The sequence below is a fragment of the Schistocerca gregaria genome, chromosome 2 (genome assembly GCF_023897955.1).
Source record: "Schistocerca gregaria isolate iqSchGreg1 chromosome 2, iqSchGreg1.2, whole genome shotgun sequence".
NCBI lineage: Eukaryota > Metazoa > Arthropoda > Insecta > Orthoptera > Acrididae > Schistocerca > Schistocerca gregaria.
In genome coordinates this window covers 762,454,348-762,471,969 of record NC_064921.1, presented here as the reverse complement: position 1 = coordinate 762,471,969, position 17,622 = coordinate 762,454,348, and the positions used below count along the sequence as shown (strand labels likewise).

General features: G+C 40.2%; 1 protein-coding gene across 2 annotated transcripts in view; it reads right to left on the bottom strand.

Annotated features, from left to right (window-relative positions):
* Positions 1-282: 282 nt before the first annotated feature.
* LOC126334982 (torsin-1A-like) overlaps positions 283-17,622 on the bottom strand; it is a 79,270-nt gene continuing 61,930 nt past the window's right edge. The window contains exons 5-7 of one of the 2 annotated variants that reach the window (XR_007564795.1): positions 3,816-3,963; positions 2,284-2,399; positions 519-607 (exon numbers count right to left, since the gene is read on the bottom strand). Coding sequence is in view for 1 of the 2 variants with exons in the window: in XM_049997782.1 (XP_049853739.1) it covers positions 478-607; positions 3,816-3,963 (278 nt within the window). In the remaining variant the exon portion in view is untranslated. Of the gene's footprint in view, positions 608-2,283; positions 2,400-3,815; positions 3,964-17,622 lie in introns of both variants that reach the window. The other variant, XM_049997782.1, reaches the window with a different exon arrangement.

Genomic DNA, 17,622 nt, shown 5'->3' with positions numbered 1-17,622 from the left:
TAAAAATATACAAATGGAAGTGAAATAATACAGTTACAAAGATGTGAGTATGAATTGATGAACATGGTTCCTGCAATTAGTTAGTGCTACAGTACCTGCATGAAATTAAGCAGGCACTGTGATAAATGGATACACTTTTCTGTATCAAATATTTTCAACATTCGTATTTGACTCACATTTTTACAGAAATACAGCAGGGAATGAGTTTACAAATAATACCCACCTGAAGCTGCAAACTCACAAAATTATAATTCAAGGTAATATTAAAAATACGTCATTAACTATTAATATGCTGAAAGCATGTTTTTGTGAAATTTATTTTAACAGAAAAAATAGAATATCAAAGTTCACAGACTTTTTGTTCAATTAACATGTCTCAATAATTATGTTAAATTATAAACAATCAATAGGCAAGTCTTGTAATATATAGACAATAGTTCACAACAAAATACTTCTAAAAAATTGGCATCATTCCTGTTACAGGTCTCCATACTTCCGTCTCTTCTTCTCTAAAACAACTGATACCTTTTGCACTATTCTTTTACAACCAGATTTTGAAAACAACTTCATTTTCTCTGGGCCAAAAGGCACATCCTGCAGGACCTCTCTGCAAAAAGGAAAATACGTAAATTAACTTTAAAAACAATGCCTCCAAACGCAATGGAATGGAATAAACTAGAATAAAACAAGTCACCATAGTCAATATCAGGCAGAAATTATGCTAAAGTACAATACGAAATACTGACAGGGAATAGGGTTTAAATTTTACCTTAGTCTACTATCAAGAATTTAAATTTGTTCTATGAGACACAATGAACTACAATTGCATGAAAAATGTCAGGTGCATCTGCAATTAATTTATTTTACATTTGAGCTGGATGTTTTTACACCAATCCACAGTGTGTAACACACTGTTTGACTGAGCATTTGACACCAGCTGTCTGTTTCACACATCAAAAAGTTCCAAATTGCATCAGCTCTGAAAATATTAAATACAAAATACTTTCATGATGTTCTGCGATGTAGAAGGTATTCCACATCCACCAAAATAACCATTTTCAATTTAATAGTTTCAATAAAATTAATATTTCAAACATACAGCCACAATTTCTAATCTGCTACTATTCAGTCTGGAAGTAGCAGTGTAAATTAGAAATCCACTAACATAAAGGGTGTGTTTCCTCAACCATTAACCTCAGATATTCTTGAAACTATTTAAGAATGTAATTATTATTTCACACAAATGAATTGTTGGGAAGTCCTCAGTAAATGATGTGTAGTCTCTTTTCATATCAGCATGAGTTACAGAACTGTTCTCATATCTGCTGCTGGTACTGTAGATCTGAAAGGGGCATGAATGTGATATCATCTTACTCTCCAAAATTAAGTAAGTAGTGTATGATTCCTCTGTTTCAAAAATTGAAGCAACTTCTGTTAATTACTAGAAAAAAACCAAAACACCTCACACAATCAGCTGATTTCAGCCTCTATGGTAATTTTCAAGTCATCAATGTGTAGATATAATATTGAAAAATCTAATTAAAATTCCAAATTACATCTGTATTACATCCACAATTGTATCAGCTACCTTTACACATTTTGAAATTCAATTAGCAGTAAACAGTACATTTCTGTACTCTACTACTTACACGATGTTGGCAAAGCAGCGTTCAAATAATGACTGTACAGCTACAACTGTAATTTGAATTTCGGATTCATTTGTCTGAATTTATCTGTATGCACTGATAACTTGAAACTGTTAATGGAGGCATAAACAGTTAACTGTGTGACACACACACACACACACACTTCTGCCCAATACTTGAAGCCAAATAAAGGAGATTGGTGCCACTTAAGAATTTTGTATATGCTGTAGACACCAATACAAATAAATCATTAACAATGTGAGAAATTAGTTCCACATTACATCATAAACTTCTTGATGAAACAGCAATCAGTCCTGACATTCAAAACAGAGAAAAATTAAATTTTAGAAACTGTAATTTCTTTAAAGCAGTCCATCAAATTCCAGAGAGCAATATGTTAATGTTGTTAAATGAATCGGTTTTAGATCACTAATACTAGCAGTGGAAATTACTGCCATCATTTACTTTATTTACTGAGAACATTTTTACAATGCACCTGGGTGCAAACATAATTATGATATCTTAAACAGTTTTGGAAATACTTGAGATTAACAGTTAAGGTGACTCACATTTTGAAGCAGAATTTGTGATATAACAAGCCTACACAAGATTTTAGGATATTAAGCTTTGCACTCACATAGTTGGGAGTTATTCAACAGCTGTGTCACTGTATTTCTGGCAGATGATTATGGCTAAAACCAGATGAAATGATGAGCAGCCAACATTTGACTAATGTCCTGTGGAGGTCTGCAACTGACATAATTTAAAGGATGAAAATGGCCAAATAATAATCTATTGGGGGTTTTACAAACAAACAAAAACTGGTTAACAAAATAATTTAATACTGCAAAGCATCAAAATTTTGTGCTTATCATTTGTAATTACAAAGTTACCTACCAAGCAGGGGAATAATCAATCAACACAAACAATGTTCAATTGCCACTGGCTCACTGGTCATGACAGTGTTTAAGTTAATATACAGTGGGGGTTGGACGCATGTGCTGCTGGCCACTGATTACTGGCTCAGAGTGGTTTCAGAGGTTAAAAAAACTTTTGGTTGCAAACAAGGGATACTTCTCATGAAGATATGCCACCAGAAGCACAATCCAAAACAGCACGGGGCGGAGGAAATGTTGAGAGTGTATGTGATGTTATTTTGGTGATTACAGTATCAAGACAACTTTACAAAGAACATGGCAGCATTTTGGTAATGAAACTACATTGTTTTTAAAAGATCATTATTATTATCATTATTCTGTAAGACAGTAATATTGATTACATATGTTACCAATAACTATTTTTTTTCAGATATTAGCGTTAATGAGTGACATAATGTGACGGAAATCAACAGCTTGTGAAAAGAATGTATGAACAACATCTTCCTCACATGATCCACACAGTACACAAATTCTTTGTACCATGCATCTCTGACAGCTAAATTGTTACATACAGTGATGTGATAAAAGTTATTGGATAGTGATATGCATATATACAGATGGCACTAATATAATGTATACCACATATAAAAGGGCACAGGATTGGCGGAGTTGTCATTATGGCCACGTGAGGGGAATTAACAGATTTTGGATGCAGAATGGTACTTGGAGCTAGACGGAAGGCCCACTCCATTTCAAAAATCAGTAGGGAATTCAATATTATGATATCTGCAGTGTCAAGTGGGTGCTGAGAGGTAGGCATTACCTCCCACCATGAACAATGCAGCAGTGTCTGAAGACCATCACTTAATGACCAAGAGCAGAGGTGTTTGCATAGAGCTGTCAGTGCTACAGACAATGAACATATCCATTAGCACAGTGCAGAAAAGTGCATAAGGGAAAGTGGTAACTGAATCCACTTTCCCTTCTCCCCTTTCTTTCCCCTCTCTCCTCCCTGATGAAGGAACATAGTTCTGAAAGCTAGGAACGTAAATTTTTTGTTCTGCTTTGTGTATCTATCGGCTGTACTGAGCTGAGGTAAGTACTGGCCAGCCCCTCTATCTCTTTGTTAGTATTTGTTTCACATCTTTATATGAGATTCTCCATTAATCATTTAAAGTAATATTCTCACACACTGACATCTAAAAAGCTGCTGATATTATCATACAAGCTGTCAACCAAACAGTGATGAAAGTTAACAGATATCTTTCTTTAAATACCACATCGGACTTACTGAATGTCATCATCTGAAACTTGCTGAGCACCTTTTCTATGAAATGCATCTTTAATGCAGTTTTTCACATGTTGCACCTCCAGTGGTAGGAAAGGAATGTAGTGATCAATAACACAACGGCTTACCACATCGCTTTTCTGAAGGCCTCCTAAAAGAAAAACACATTTAACAATGAGAGATATATGCTCATTTAATTTAGGAAAGATTCAAAATATACAAGAGATACCAAAATCAAAACTCTTAACTATGCTTTAGCACATCAAACATTATACTTACCTTCCTAGGGTTACTAATAACATACAGTATCTCAGTATTAGCCAGTTGTTTGAACTGAACATTTCTTCATAAAAAGCAACATGAAATACCGTAGAGAGAAAGTGTTGGTAAGTAGTTTCTTGAGCAAATGTGTCTCAACAAAGTCAGAACTGTATGTTACTTCATACAACTAGTTTTTCTATCCAAAGTTTGGAAATGTTTGCATTGGTATGATCCACTTGTTGCTGAACATACTTGCAGTTGTGGTACTTGTTGCACAAGATATCATGTGTTCTCAGTACCAAGCTCTGTCAACTGGACTCTTTTGATTTTCTTCCAAAGACTTCCATTTTCCCCTAATTTATTTAAAATCTTCATTTATTGATCTCTGACTTCTCTTTTTGTGAAATAAATTTTCAAATTTTAACGCTTATTGCACTGTGCAGTAGTGTTTTTATGGGGTTTCACACAAATAGCCAACATTCAAATTATGGGCAGTGGACAGGCAACATCATACACAAATACAAGTGAAGCTGTACTCTAATTAACCAGAATGGTTGGTTGATTGATTGGGGGAGGGGCTCAAACTGCGAGGTCATCAGTCCCCTGAGATAAGGTGGCAAAAACCAAGGAAGGAACAGCATGAACAGCAGAGTCCAGTCAAGTGGAAGAGAAAACGGAAAAACAAAGAGGTGAAAGGAACGTTGGAGAAGCAGGAAGAGTAAACAACATGAAGGAGAGGGGAGCAGGGGCACCCCAGAAATGCTACACACGTTGGGGCACCACCATAGCCACTGATCCCTTCCAGATCTCCACACCATAGCATGATCATAACAAAACAGGGACAACGCCAGGGGAATGAGGCACAAGAAAAGAGGAAACAAAATTGCTCAAAAGACCAGACAAAACATAAGGAAAAATGGTGGGAGAAACAGGCCAGTGTGTAGGCAAGGCCAAGGTCTCCATATCCAGTGCCAATGCTAACCAAGGGACACCAATTCGGGAGGAAAATTCCGTACTTAAAACTGGAAGGACAAACAATTTTTTAGAAGAAAACTGAGGACAGACATAATCATGCAAGGGTCACCCACTAACAACCAGGAAGGTGTATTTAGTGCAAAGACCCAAAAGACAAGAGTAGTCCAGCAAAATGTGGAACACTATGAGAGTGACACTGCAACTAAAAAGGGGCGGCAGCTCACTGCGGAGTAAAAAACCATGGGTCAACTTAGTATTGCCGATACAAAGATGGCAGAAGATGGTAGATTCCCACTGAGAGAGGCAGAGGGAAGAATGCCGCGGGGTGGAAGTCTCCTCGATCCTCGATTGCACAAAGTTTATTAGACAGAAAAGGTAGCCCCCCCCCAAGAGTTGGCCCAGCATTGGGCAAAAAGGGATTAGATGAAAATCTGCAAATCTGCTCCTAGGTGGCCAGCTCCCAGCCAGATGATTGGCAAGTCCATTACCCAGGATACCCATGTGGCTGGGAACCCAAAGAAAATAAACTGACCAAGCAGCATTGCCAAGATTAGCAAGAAGGTCATGGATGGCAAAGACCAAGCATTTGTGAGAAAAACACCGAGTGAGAGCCGAAACGCCATTATTGAGTCTGTACATAACAGAACTCGCGTGAGGGAGGACTGTTTAATAAAGCAGAGGATCCGACAGATGGCCATAAATTCTGCAGTAAACATCCCACACATAGCAGGCAAGTGATGGTGTTCTGTGCCAACAAAAGGCAAGAGGGTATATCCCATATGTTTGGTGGATTTAGAGCCATCACCATAAAAACCAGTGGCATCCTGAAACTCCCATCAGAGTGGGTGTAAAAAACAATGAAACACCATTGGAGTGATGGAGGCTTTCAGATCCTGGAAGAGATCCATCCAAATCCAGTGCCAAGGAACCAGCCAAGTTGAGGTGAAAGGGGGGGGGGGGGGGGGGTAGGTTGCTAAGGAGAGAATGTGGGCAAGAGGACAAAGAGGGGAGATGGAAATTTCATGGTGGTGAGAAACATGGTGGAGACCAAGAAAAAAACACACCTGAGGGGTGGGGGGGTCAGGAGATGGGTGATGTCCTGAAGCCACAAAAAGAATAGAATAGGAGGGGTGAGCAGGGGAAGAATGGATAGTCAAGGCATAGGAAACCAGGAGATAGTACCACCAAACTGAAAATGGAGGGATCCCAGCGTAAACCAGAAGACTATTGACGGTGCTAGAGCAAAAGGAACTCGTGGCCATAAAGATACGACAATGGTGAACGGGGTCGAGAAGGAGCAGTGTTGGAAACAGCAGCTGATCCATAAACTTAGCAACCATAATCCAGACGAGAAGAAGTAATGCCTGACAAAGGCAGAGAAGGGTCTAACAATTTGCACCCCAAGAGGTGTAGGCATGGAAGCAAAGGACATGGAGTTTATCAAAACAGCCAACCTTCAAAAGGTGGATATGAGACAAACATGTAAGCTTGCAGTCAAAACGGAAATGGAACTGGAGAGACCACGCTCAGGTGTTGGGCATCAAGGTAGAGCTCTAGATCAGGATGGACTGTAGTATGGAGGCAGAAATGCACTGCCCTCGACTTAATGAAAGAGAATTGTAAACCAGATAAGAGTGTCGATGCAGAAGTGTGTCAGATGGCACCCTGGAGCAGTTGTTCTGCTGAGGCCATCAAGTGGGAGCTAGCCCAAATACAGAAATCATCCACATATAGAGCAGTGGTGACCAACAGTTTGGCAGAGGCCACAAGTCATGAACACTGAGGAGAAAAAAAGGACACTTAATATGAAGCTCTGTGGAACACATTCTCCTGGGTCTGCAGAGATCTGAGAGCAGTGCCAAACAGAACTCTGAACAACCGGTGGGACAGGAACTGGCAAAACTTGGGAGGGGGTTCCAAAGACACCATTCATGGAGCATAAGTAGGATGTTATGGCACCAAGCTGTGTTGTAGGCCCTACGTAGATAAAAGAAAACCATAACGAGATGGCAGAAGCAAGAAAAGGTTTGCTGGACTGCAGTTTCCAATTGAAGCAGATGATCAATCAAAGACTGTCCCTCCTGAAAGTCACACTAATAAGGAGATAAAAGCTGCTGAGATTTAAAGACCCAACTGAGCTGAAGAACCACCATCTGTTCAAGTAACTTGTAGGGAACATTGGTCAGACTGATGGGCTGATAACTATGAAGAGATGATGGATCCTTACTGGGCTGAAGAAGAGGATCACAATACTGTCTCTCGAATGAGAGAGGAAAATGCCTTGGTGCCAAACACAGTTAAACAGCTGGAGAAGATTGTGGAGCATTGAGGCACTTAAACAACTGGTTGTGGATGGAATAGGGGTGAGGGGCTGAATCGGGGGCAAGGAGAAAGAGAGAGAGAGAGAGAGAGAGAGAGAGAGAGAGAGAGAGAGAGAGATGTTTCCATTCAGTAAAAGGTTCATTGTAGGATTCTATATGACAAGGGGTAAAATGTGAGGGAGGAACCACAGACCGCTGTTTCCAGACAAAGAACACAGCGGGCTAGGAGGCTGACGCCTATGCCATCACAAAATGGCTCACGAGGTGTTCTGCAAGAACTGGTGAATCTGTACAAAGGCCACTTTCAAGGGCAAGGCCTGGAATAGAAGACAACTGCTGACAACATGGGAGTGTGTGGATGTATCCCACACATGTGACAAAGAAACAGAGGGCTCTATGGAGGAAACCAAGAGTTCCCAACACTTCTGCTTGCTCTGTTTGATTCAGTAATGGGCTTTGATGCAGAGATATTTAAAATTAAGAAGACCAGCAGAGGATGGATGGTGATTAAGATCTTGCAAGCATGACAACAATGATCATGCAAGGCGGTGGCAATGGCTGTGCTTATTTTGGAAACATGATCTTCCAGAAGATACATGGTTCATTTTACTGGTGATCAAAGCACTCAAGGTTCCTGTATTCAAACTAGATCGAAATTCAGAACTTTTTCCTAACAATACTAAGAACACTATTTACAGGCAGTGTTACTATGAGGAATAATCAGTAATGAAGGCATAATCTTGCTTAGTGATGGATACTTCTTTAATGCCTGATGTACCACATGTAGCAGATATTTTATACCTAGCAGCATCAGAACCATCTCTCTCTTCTTCAACCATTCCAAAGTCACCAAACTGGTATCTTGAAAACTCAAGTTTTACAGGGTTTTTTTTTCACAATCATTCAGAACATCAGGAAATAACTCACTCAGCTTCACAACTGAGAATAATGATTTTCTTTTCCTAGATCCAGCATCTATAACTTCGAAGTTTTTTAAGAAGTCATCATGTAGTGGAATTTTTTCTCGCTACTACATGAGCTGATGAAAAGTCTACTGACATCTTCAGAAAATTTTGTAACTACAGATTTTTCAAGCTTTGCATCAGAATGCCATGTCAAGGGGCCCGGTTTTGATTCCCGGCTAGGCAGGAGATTTTCTCCACTCAGGGGCTGGGTGTTGTGTTGCCCTCGTCGTCATTTCATCCCCATTTCCGACATGCAAGTCGCCCAAAGTGGCGTTGAATGCAATAAGTACTTGCCCTTGGCAGCTGAACTTCCCCAAATGGGGGACTCCCAGCTCAAAATGCTATACACTCATTTCCAATTCTTTTTTTTTTTTTTAATTTCAATTCCAGCTGTCTACCAGAAGAAGGTAGTGCGCACGGGCTGATAAATCTCACAATCAAATCTGTAAATAATTTGTTTAGGATGCTATGAATTCTTTGAGCTACTGACTCTTCTTTCTGGAAGAATACATTTGCTATAGTAAATAACGAAAGGGTATTACACAAGAAAAGAAGATATAACTTAGTTACTGAATCATTTAGAATAGGTCACACTCTAGATGAGTGAGAGTTGCTTACATTTTTTTAAGTTTCCTCACTGAAAAATTTTACAAGAGATTCTCACTGTTCAATTTTGGGGACAGGGTGCAAGTCTGTGGTACGAAGTACAGAGGAGAGGGAAAGAGCGTTAGATGTCATCAACATGGTGTGAAGGTGGTCATATTTCTGACAAGCCTCAGTGTAAGATAAATGATAAGGAACTTATACTCCTGTATCTTCTTATAAACTGGGAATCTGGTGAGTGTGGAGAGTAATGGTCATGACGATTAACACACACAGGTGGAGGAACAGAGGGACTCCCTTCATGGAGTGGGTGTTACTTTCACTGCATAGATGGTCCGCCACATAGTTGGAAGACATGCTCTAAATGCAAGCACCGAAAACACTGCAGTGGTCGCGGGATCTATGGCTTCACGTAACACTGATAACACATAACCTTGACCTTCTCAAATGCCAGAATAAAGGCACCAGTATCGATGTGACTGTCCTCACGAACTTTCTGAACGTGCCGAACAAAATGACTTCCCCGTCATTCAAGTTTGGCTGGGTGTTGCTCATTAGTTTGAAGGATAAGGTCACTATGAAAAATGACTAACAGACATTGGATGTCGCCAAGATAGTCACAAGCATGAATGGCTGCAGACAAGGTGGCAAAAGAAGTTCTGATCAACCACAACCGCAATCACATCTTACTGAAAGACTCCACAAAACTTGTCCTTGATATTTTCCACAAAAAATAACAGCTTGGTGGTGGTGATGGTGTCCCTGTCAGTTCTAGTGCACACCATGCCAGTGAGCCTGGCTCTCTTCCCAGGGTGTAGGCAGGGGAAGGGTCATAAGAAGCAACATTAAATGATCCATTACCAAATAAAAAGATGGCCATGAAAGAACTACCAGGTTTTTTTGGAGCTTAATACGTTTCATACGCAATGCATCCACCCTCATACCACCCACTCCGATCAGGGACTCTTCCCATGTGTACCACCCAGCTACAGCAAGTGCTGTCTGGCACAGCAGCCACTGCCAGGAGTTCCAATGCTCCAGAACAATAAGCAACCACTCCTAAGCATAAATAGGGAGATAACAGCTCAGGTATCAGAAATGCAATATCTTGTTGTCAGGGAGCTCAGCCAGATGGTTACATAACAGCCCCACCACTTGGAGTGGCTACACATGCTGGTGACCTAGCGGGCTAGGAGGCGGGTGGGGGAAGGTACAATGGGGAAGGAGGGGGAAGAGAAGTCCATGCCACAGATCCTAGAGAGGGGTTTTTCTTCAAGTGGCTCATGTTATGGAGAGAAAAGTGGAAATGGTGGTCAAACCCCAAATGGGGACCAAAAACACCTAAATGGAAGGATGAAAAGGCAAAGGGAACAAAAACCTAAAGGAATACAGTATACCAGGTCAGCATTAGGAAGAACACCTAAAGAGGGGAAGGAGGGGGCAGAAGGGAAGGAGCAAGGATGGGGAGGGAGGGACATGAGGAAAGAGATGGAGTTAGGGAAGGAAGAATGTCCGCAATAGCTCGGGGCCCCGTGTGAGCACGTATGAACTCACAAAAGAACTCTGAGCCCCCTGGCGGGAATTAACCATGAAGCCACTGAGCCCTTGAATGTGAATTTCTATGCCACAAACTGTATATTGAAAAGCAAACTTTTTCTGTTGAAACCCGCCAGGTTAGCCGAGAGTGCTAACATGCTGCTTCCTGGACTCTGGTAGGCGTGCAGGCCCCGGATCGATTCTGCCCGGCGGATTAAAGACAAGGGCTGGTGTGCCGGCCAGCCTGGATGTGGTTTTAGGCGGTTTTCTACATCCCCCTAGGTGAGTACCAGGCTGGACCCCACGTTCTACCTCAGTTACACGACTCGCAGACATTTGAAACACCATCACACTATTTTGTGGTTTACACTAGATGCAGGCAGCTGGGGTACACTGATTCCGTCCCGGAGGGGCGGGGGGGGGGGGGGGGGGGGAGGGGGGGGGGAAGGGTGGTGGCATCCAGCCACCCTTTCAAACTAACCGTGCCAAATCCGATTGTAACAACGCCAAACCTGCCGACATTGCAGGTCAGGGCACAAGCGATAGAAATTTTATCTGTTGAGACAGCTACAAGAAAGACAAGCAGCATGCAAAAACAAAGAAATTACTGAATAAAACTGATGAAGGGACCCCACAGGTCCTGCACTACAATAACTTGGAACACTGGAACCAGAAACCAGTTATACTGCTTTGCTTAATGAAAAAGTCTTCCAAAATTGATGTAATAATGACCTTAACACATCCTGTGGTCAGCAGTGCTGATTTAGTCACAGAGTAAAAGGCACACAATCTCTGTATATGAAGTCTAAGTACAATTAAATGTTGATAATCCTACTGCTGAGTGCCCCCAACATGCACATGCATACACACAAACGGCAAAAAAGGTTCAAATGGCTCTGAGCACTATGGGACTTAACATCTGTGGTCATCAATCCCCTAGAACTTACAACTACTTAAACCTAAGGACATCACACACATCCAAGCCCGAGGCAGGATTCGAACCTGCGACCGTAGCAGTCGCACGGTTCCGGACTGCGCACCTAGAACCGCTAGACCACTGCGGCCGGCAACCACACAAACGGGCACTTACAGGCACACAAGGGTAAGTGATACAAAGTCAAATCATCATGTCCTTTTCACAGACATGTAGAGAGAATGGCTGGAAATGATGGCTACTTGCATCTGATGGCATTGGGAAGAAAAGTTTTTCAAGTGAAAGCAGACTGCCAAAGGAACATAACAGATATCAGATCTCTAGGGAGAAATATGATTAGAATAGACATAACTTCCATGCAAGCTGAAAGCAACTTGTCGCAATTTCTGCTGTTTAATAGTTGACAGTTATTAACCTCCACTCTGACTCACAGATTAACCCTGCACAGTGCAACTGATCTGATCTGACCTGATAATAATGATGATGATGATGATGATTTAACACAAACCATAGAGTCACTAATACAAGTTCTCAGCATCAGAAGGATGAGTAAGCATGTTTCAAATGGTAATTCTTGGTCATCCTTCTAATACAAAACCTGTGCTTTGACCTATGATTCCCAGAACCTGCCAGAATACATAGGCATACACAGGATGAAGAATCAAGTCCAACTACATGTAGCAACAACAAGCAGTGGAAAGTGACAGTTGGGTTATCAAAAATATTATTATAAGGATAGATTGCTACCCACCATTCAGATGACACACTGAATTGCAGATAGGCACAACGAAAAGACTGTAACAAGAGCTTTTGGCCAAACTGATCTTCAGAAAATAAAACACTCTCAGAGCCACACACTCAACCCAATCTCACGCATGGCAACTATCTCTCACTGCTCAGGTTTGTGTGAATGAGTGTTTTTCTTTTGTGGAGAAGGTTTTTGCCAAAAGCTCTTGTGTACTGTCTTTTCGTTGAGCCTGTCTGCAACTCAATGTGTCAACTTTATAGTGAATAGGAATCTATCCAATTCATATGTAGCAACGGTTAGACAATGTTTCAGCTGTCTACAACTTGAGCAAATTAGTAGTCAATGTTGTTCTCAGAAAACTTAAAATTTTGGCGACAATCACTCAGCAGATGAGTGCTATATCCAAATCCTTTCTGTGTGTTAATTGTAAAGGGAATCATAACTTAATACATGAGAGATGCCCAGAATACAAGAAGCAGAAACGTATAAAGAAAACTTCTGCGGAGCACAACATTCTATACATTTAAGATAAGAATCTAGTAACTTGCAGGACATATGCTGAAGTTGCGATGGTTCAGTGGCAGAGAGAAGATGAGGAAGCTTACCCATGTCCTCCTGACACACACAACACAGGATCACAATGTAAAAGCAGCCTCAGCAACGAATAAAACCTCCAGTGACTTCTATTGCATCAAGATCCTCAGCTGTACATTGTCAAAGTGGACTACCATTAGGAACAGCTGCAGCAAATCTATATTCCCCCCAGTGTCAAACTTCCTAATCAGAAGGAAGAAAACACAGTCAGTACTTCGTATCAGATGTGCCAAGTAGATTCAAGTTATTGAAAAACTTGGGAACCTGCTCTTGGACTTATTAATTTCATGTCTATCTCAGTACAGTACAGTTATTTACATATTCAACATAATACATCTACAGCTAAATACTTGCAGAATACAATACAATATGTACATTAGACTTTGTACAAGACTAATTGATTTTGAGGCCTAAAATTTGACAGTCTTGATTGTTGGGAGATTTGCTGAAACCAGGCCCTCTAGTGTGCAGGCTTCACGCAGCTTCAGGTGGGCCAAGTTTTTCTATGTTCACAGGTTGCATCTCTAATAATGTGGCCCCATCACTTCAAGTTTTGTTTGCATCGCATAACTCTACTTCGCAATCTGTTCAAAGTCTTCCATGTCTCCTAGGGTAGTTGGAAACCAGCAGTGGGTTCTTCCTTTAGGTTTTGGTTATTACTTCCAGTTGCCTTGTTTCATTACAGTGCCATTCGGCAAGCGGAAGGTGATGATTTAATGGCTTCAGTTGTTTGAAGAAATCTCTTTTGCTTGACTTCAGTCTAGGACATGATGCTTCACTTCCAAACATGGGATACCTGGAATAATTTTCCCATTTCTTTTTCTCAACCTCTGTCACTGTTCTTTGAGTGATATCCAGAGGTGTAATGCCTATAAAAATGCAGATTTGGTCAACCGGATATGGTTGTAGGCAAGCAACATGCGACCTGTCTCATTAAGAGCAGTACCAACACGGCTGGTGTGTGCAGAGTTTTGCCAGATTGATGCAGTATCTTCTGCCACAGAGAAACATACAAGCAGAGTAGATGTATGTAGAAAAATTTTTTGAGCCCCCTGTGTGCTATTAGTGAGCCTGTGAATAATATTATTTCTGCTGCAGACTTTGAGCTTCTTGTTTTCCCAATGGTCTTTGAAAGCAAGTGTGCGCTCGAGCTTTACTTCGAGGTATGTAAGGGTGTCCCAGTGTTGCAGTTGATTTCCTGTTCCAAGTTACTTCCAGTTTTTTCCCTAGCTTGTCTATTCCTATACACAGACCTATGTTATGGATGGGATAGGCTTTAGGTTGTTATTGTCATAGTATTCTGCCAGATCTCTGAAGGTTTCAATCAGTTTCATTTCTACCTCCTCAAACGTTATTCCTCAGGCTGCAACCACTGTGTCATCAGCATTATGAGAGATCTTGTGTCTGTTCCGACAGGTTGGTCCCTAGTGTAGATGGTGCCAACACACGGCCTTGAGGAAGACAAGCCCTTTCACCAAACATGGCATCATAGGCTTATCAGCTATATAACAAGCAACTGCTAGCATTTTATCTAATAATGTTAAGAAAATAATACAGTTAATGAAAATTTTACAGTGGAACTCCCACTGAGCAATCTCAAACAAGGATGCTTCAGAGCATGATCTTTTTCTGAAAAATGTTGAGATCAAACCAAAAATAAATATTAAGTTTAAAGGATATGATGTACTCCGCCAAGACAGAAATTACAGTAGATCCTCTGTGGCTTTTGCTGCACAGTATATAGATCTTACCAGTATACATAACTTCCAGGCAGTAGCAGCAAAAATATGTTTATCATCGCAAGTTTTAACTATAACCCCAGTGTACTGTCTGTCAGGATCTAAAATGACAATGACATATTTTTTTTTTTTTTTTTTTAGCACTCTGTCGTCAGGCCACGAGTGGCCTACCGGGACCATCCGACCGCCATGTCATCCTCCAAGGAGGATGCTGATAGGAGAGGTGTAGGGTCAGCACACCGCTCTCCCGGTCTATGATGGTATTCTTGACCGAAGCTGCTACTATTCAGTCCAGTAGTTCCTCAATTGGCATCACGAGGCTGAGTGCACCCCGAAAAATGGCAACAGCTCATTACTTAATCAGTTAGAGCCATCATTTACAATGTGAGGAGACTTGAATGCTCATAATGCTTCAAGGGGCTGTGAAATCAGTGACACCTACAGAAAAGCCATTTTGAATCCAATAGATGAATTTAATTTATTTATATTGAACTATGTTTTATATGTTTATGTTCTTCTACATTAAACTATGTTATGGGTCTCCGACACTGCTTTTATGCCCCATCGGACAAAACTGGCTGCTTACTTATCTGTTTGCTCAACATCACTACCAGATACATTTGAATGGAAAGTTAACACACATCCAGAAGGCTCTGATCACTTTCCAATTGAAGTGTCAGAAAACAATTCCCTAATTGATGTTATCCACAAACTAAAATTGAGATGGAATGTAAGGAAAGCAAACTGGAAGAGTTACCAATGGTCTTTGGAGAATTTAGTACATCTGACCTGTCAGAAGGATGTGGTAATGACTGTATTAAATTCATAAATATGCTCAAGGCAGTCACATCAGCCTACATTCCTCAGAAGAAGGCAACAAGAAATTTGAAATTTTAATCCATATCATGGGGTAATTCTGAGTGTTAACGTGTAGTTGCTCAATGTAAATCAGCAAATACTAATTTACATTGAGCAACTACATGTTAACAATCAGAATTCCCCCATGATATGGAGACTACACACTACATGTGCAACAGTACATGGGAAAATTTTTGCAACTATAAGAAACAGGATGCCAATGCTAAACAATTTCTCAAAGTCCAAAAGAAATTTTCTCGGAAAAATACTGTAAAAGGATTGCAATAAATACCCCTCTCTCAGAAGTATGAGCAATGATAAACAGAATCAGCAATAAACTCTACCACCAAAATTTATAAACTACTGGATTGAAGACTTTGTGGATATTATTGCACTGCTACCACCAAAAAGATAAAAAACTTCATTCACAAAAAATCACAGGCATATAGTGAATTATTTACAAAACCAATTACAATCCAAGAATTAGAAGTATTATTTTAATGTTCTACTTACACCTGGAATTGATTAAATAAAATGCCCTATGATACCAACCTTAGCGACAGCAGCAAAAACTGAGCTCTTGTGGGTCTTTAATGCAATTTGGACACAAAGCTAAATTCCTCAAGAATAGACCACACAAATCATTGTACCTGTATTAAAGCCCAGTAAAGATACTTCGATAGCAAATGCCTACAGCCCAGTTGCCTTATCATCATGCTTAGCAAACACATCAGAATGCATTCTCAAATTATGTTCAAAAATGGTTCAAATGGCTCTGAGCACTATGGAACTTAACATCTGAGGTCATCAGTCCCCTAGAACTTAGATCTACTTAAACCTAACTAACCTAAGGACATCACACACATCCATGCCCGAGGCAGGATTCGAACCTGCAACCGTAGCAGTCGCGCAGTTCCAGACTGAAGCACCCAGAACCGCTCAGCCACACCAGTTGGCTCATATTATGTTTCACATGGTGGTTGGGACATAATAATATTTTGCATATGTCACGATATGACTTTCATAAATGGAGAGAACCACTGACAATTTAAGTATCCTGATGGTGGACACCAAAAAAATCTTTGATGAGAAAGTTTATTTTAAAGCTTTATTCTTGGATATATCAAGAGCACATGACAGTTGAGGTTTTCTTGCTTTTGCAAAAGTTAGGCCACTTATATGTACCACATATTTGTCTTCGTTTTCTTCAAAATTATTTACACCATAGAATTGTTTACATTTGGAAGCAAGACAACAGTTTACACTTAACCATTCTCAGTGTGGAAAGGAATACTTCAATATACTATTCCAAGTCCCCTCTTATAAGGCTTATTTGCAGCAGATGTGGAAAACATTTTTGGCCCCACTATACATGTGGTACAATACACAGATGATATCTGCACGTATGCAGCATATATCAGCCTATAACTGTGCTGCTTGTGGATAAATATGCAGCTGATCTACTACCTGAATGGTCCCTGAGGAAAGGTCTAAGTTTGTTCATTCAAAATGTTCTGTGATTTTCTTTATACAAAATCTTCAAAGATAACCAATGAATATGGTAAGCACGGGCTCTTTTAAGTATGAACATCAGCAAAGGTGCTGGGGCTGCTTCTGGATAGTGCACTATCTTGAATTGAACATGGTAATCATTTTGTTACAAAAACAGAAAAAGCTCTGAATGTCTTACACACTGTAGGTCATGTGTAGAGGGAGTCCAACTGAACAATCCTCATCATCTTATCTTATGGTCTAACACATAATGGGATATGGAATTTTTGTATGTCTAAATACCCCAAAATGTGTACTGGTACTATATAATAAAAGCTAAATGTACTTAAATTTTGGGCTATTAAGCAGTGCCTAAGAGCAATGAAGTAATCACCGACTATTGCCTTTATAATAGAAGCCAAAGATATCTATACATAACTACATACTAAAAATTTTCTGCTTCAAAGATCCATCATAATTAAGCATCCTGTCCTTCAACCTGAAGTTTTTTTATCTGCCAGTCAGAATGGGTCAAGAGTTTAGAGCTAACAGTGATGTACTAAATTACCTGGATCCAAAGCACATGAGGAAGTTTGTTGTGCATATTATTGCCTTAGGTTGCAGACAGACAAGAAGTTCCCATTACCACAACTGAGTAATATTTACACTGCAGAAGTAATAGTGATTAAAAAGCAATTAATTTTTGAACTGCAACAAGGAACAAAACATTAACTCTAACTGACAATAGAAGTTCTTTGGAGTATTTATAGCATCAAAAGTGGAAA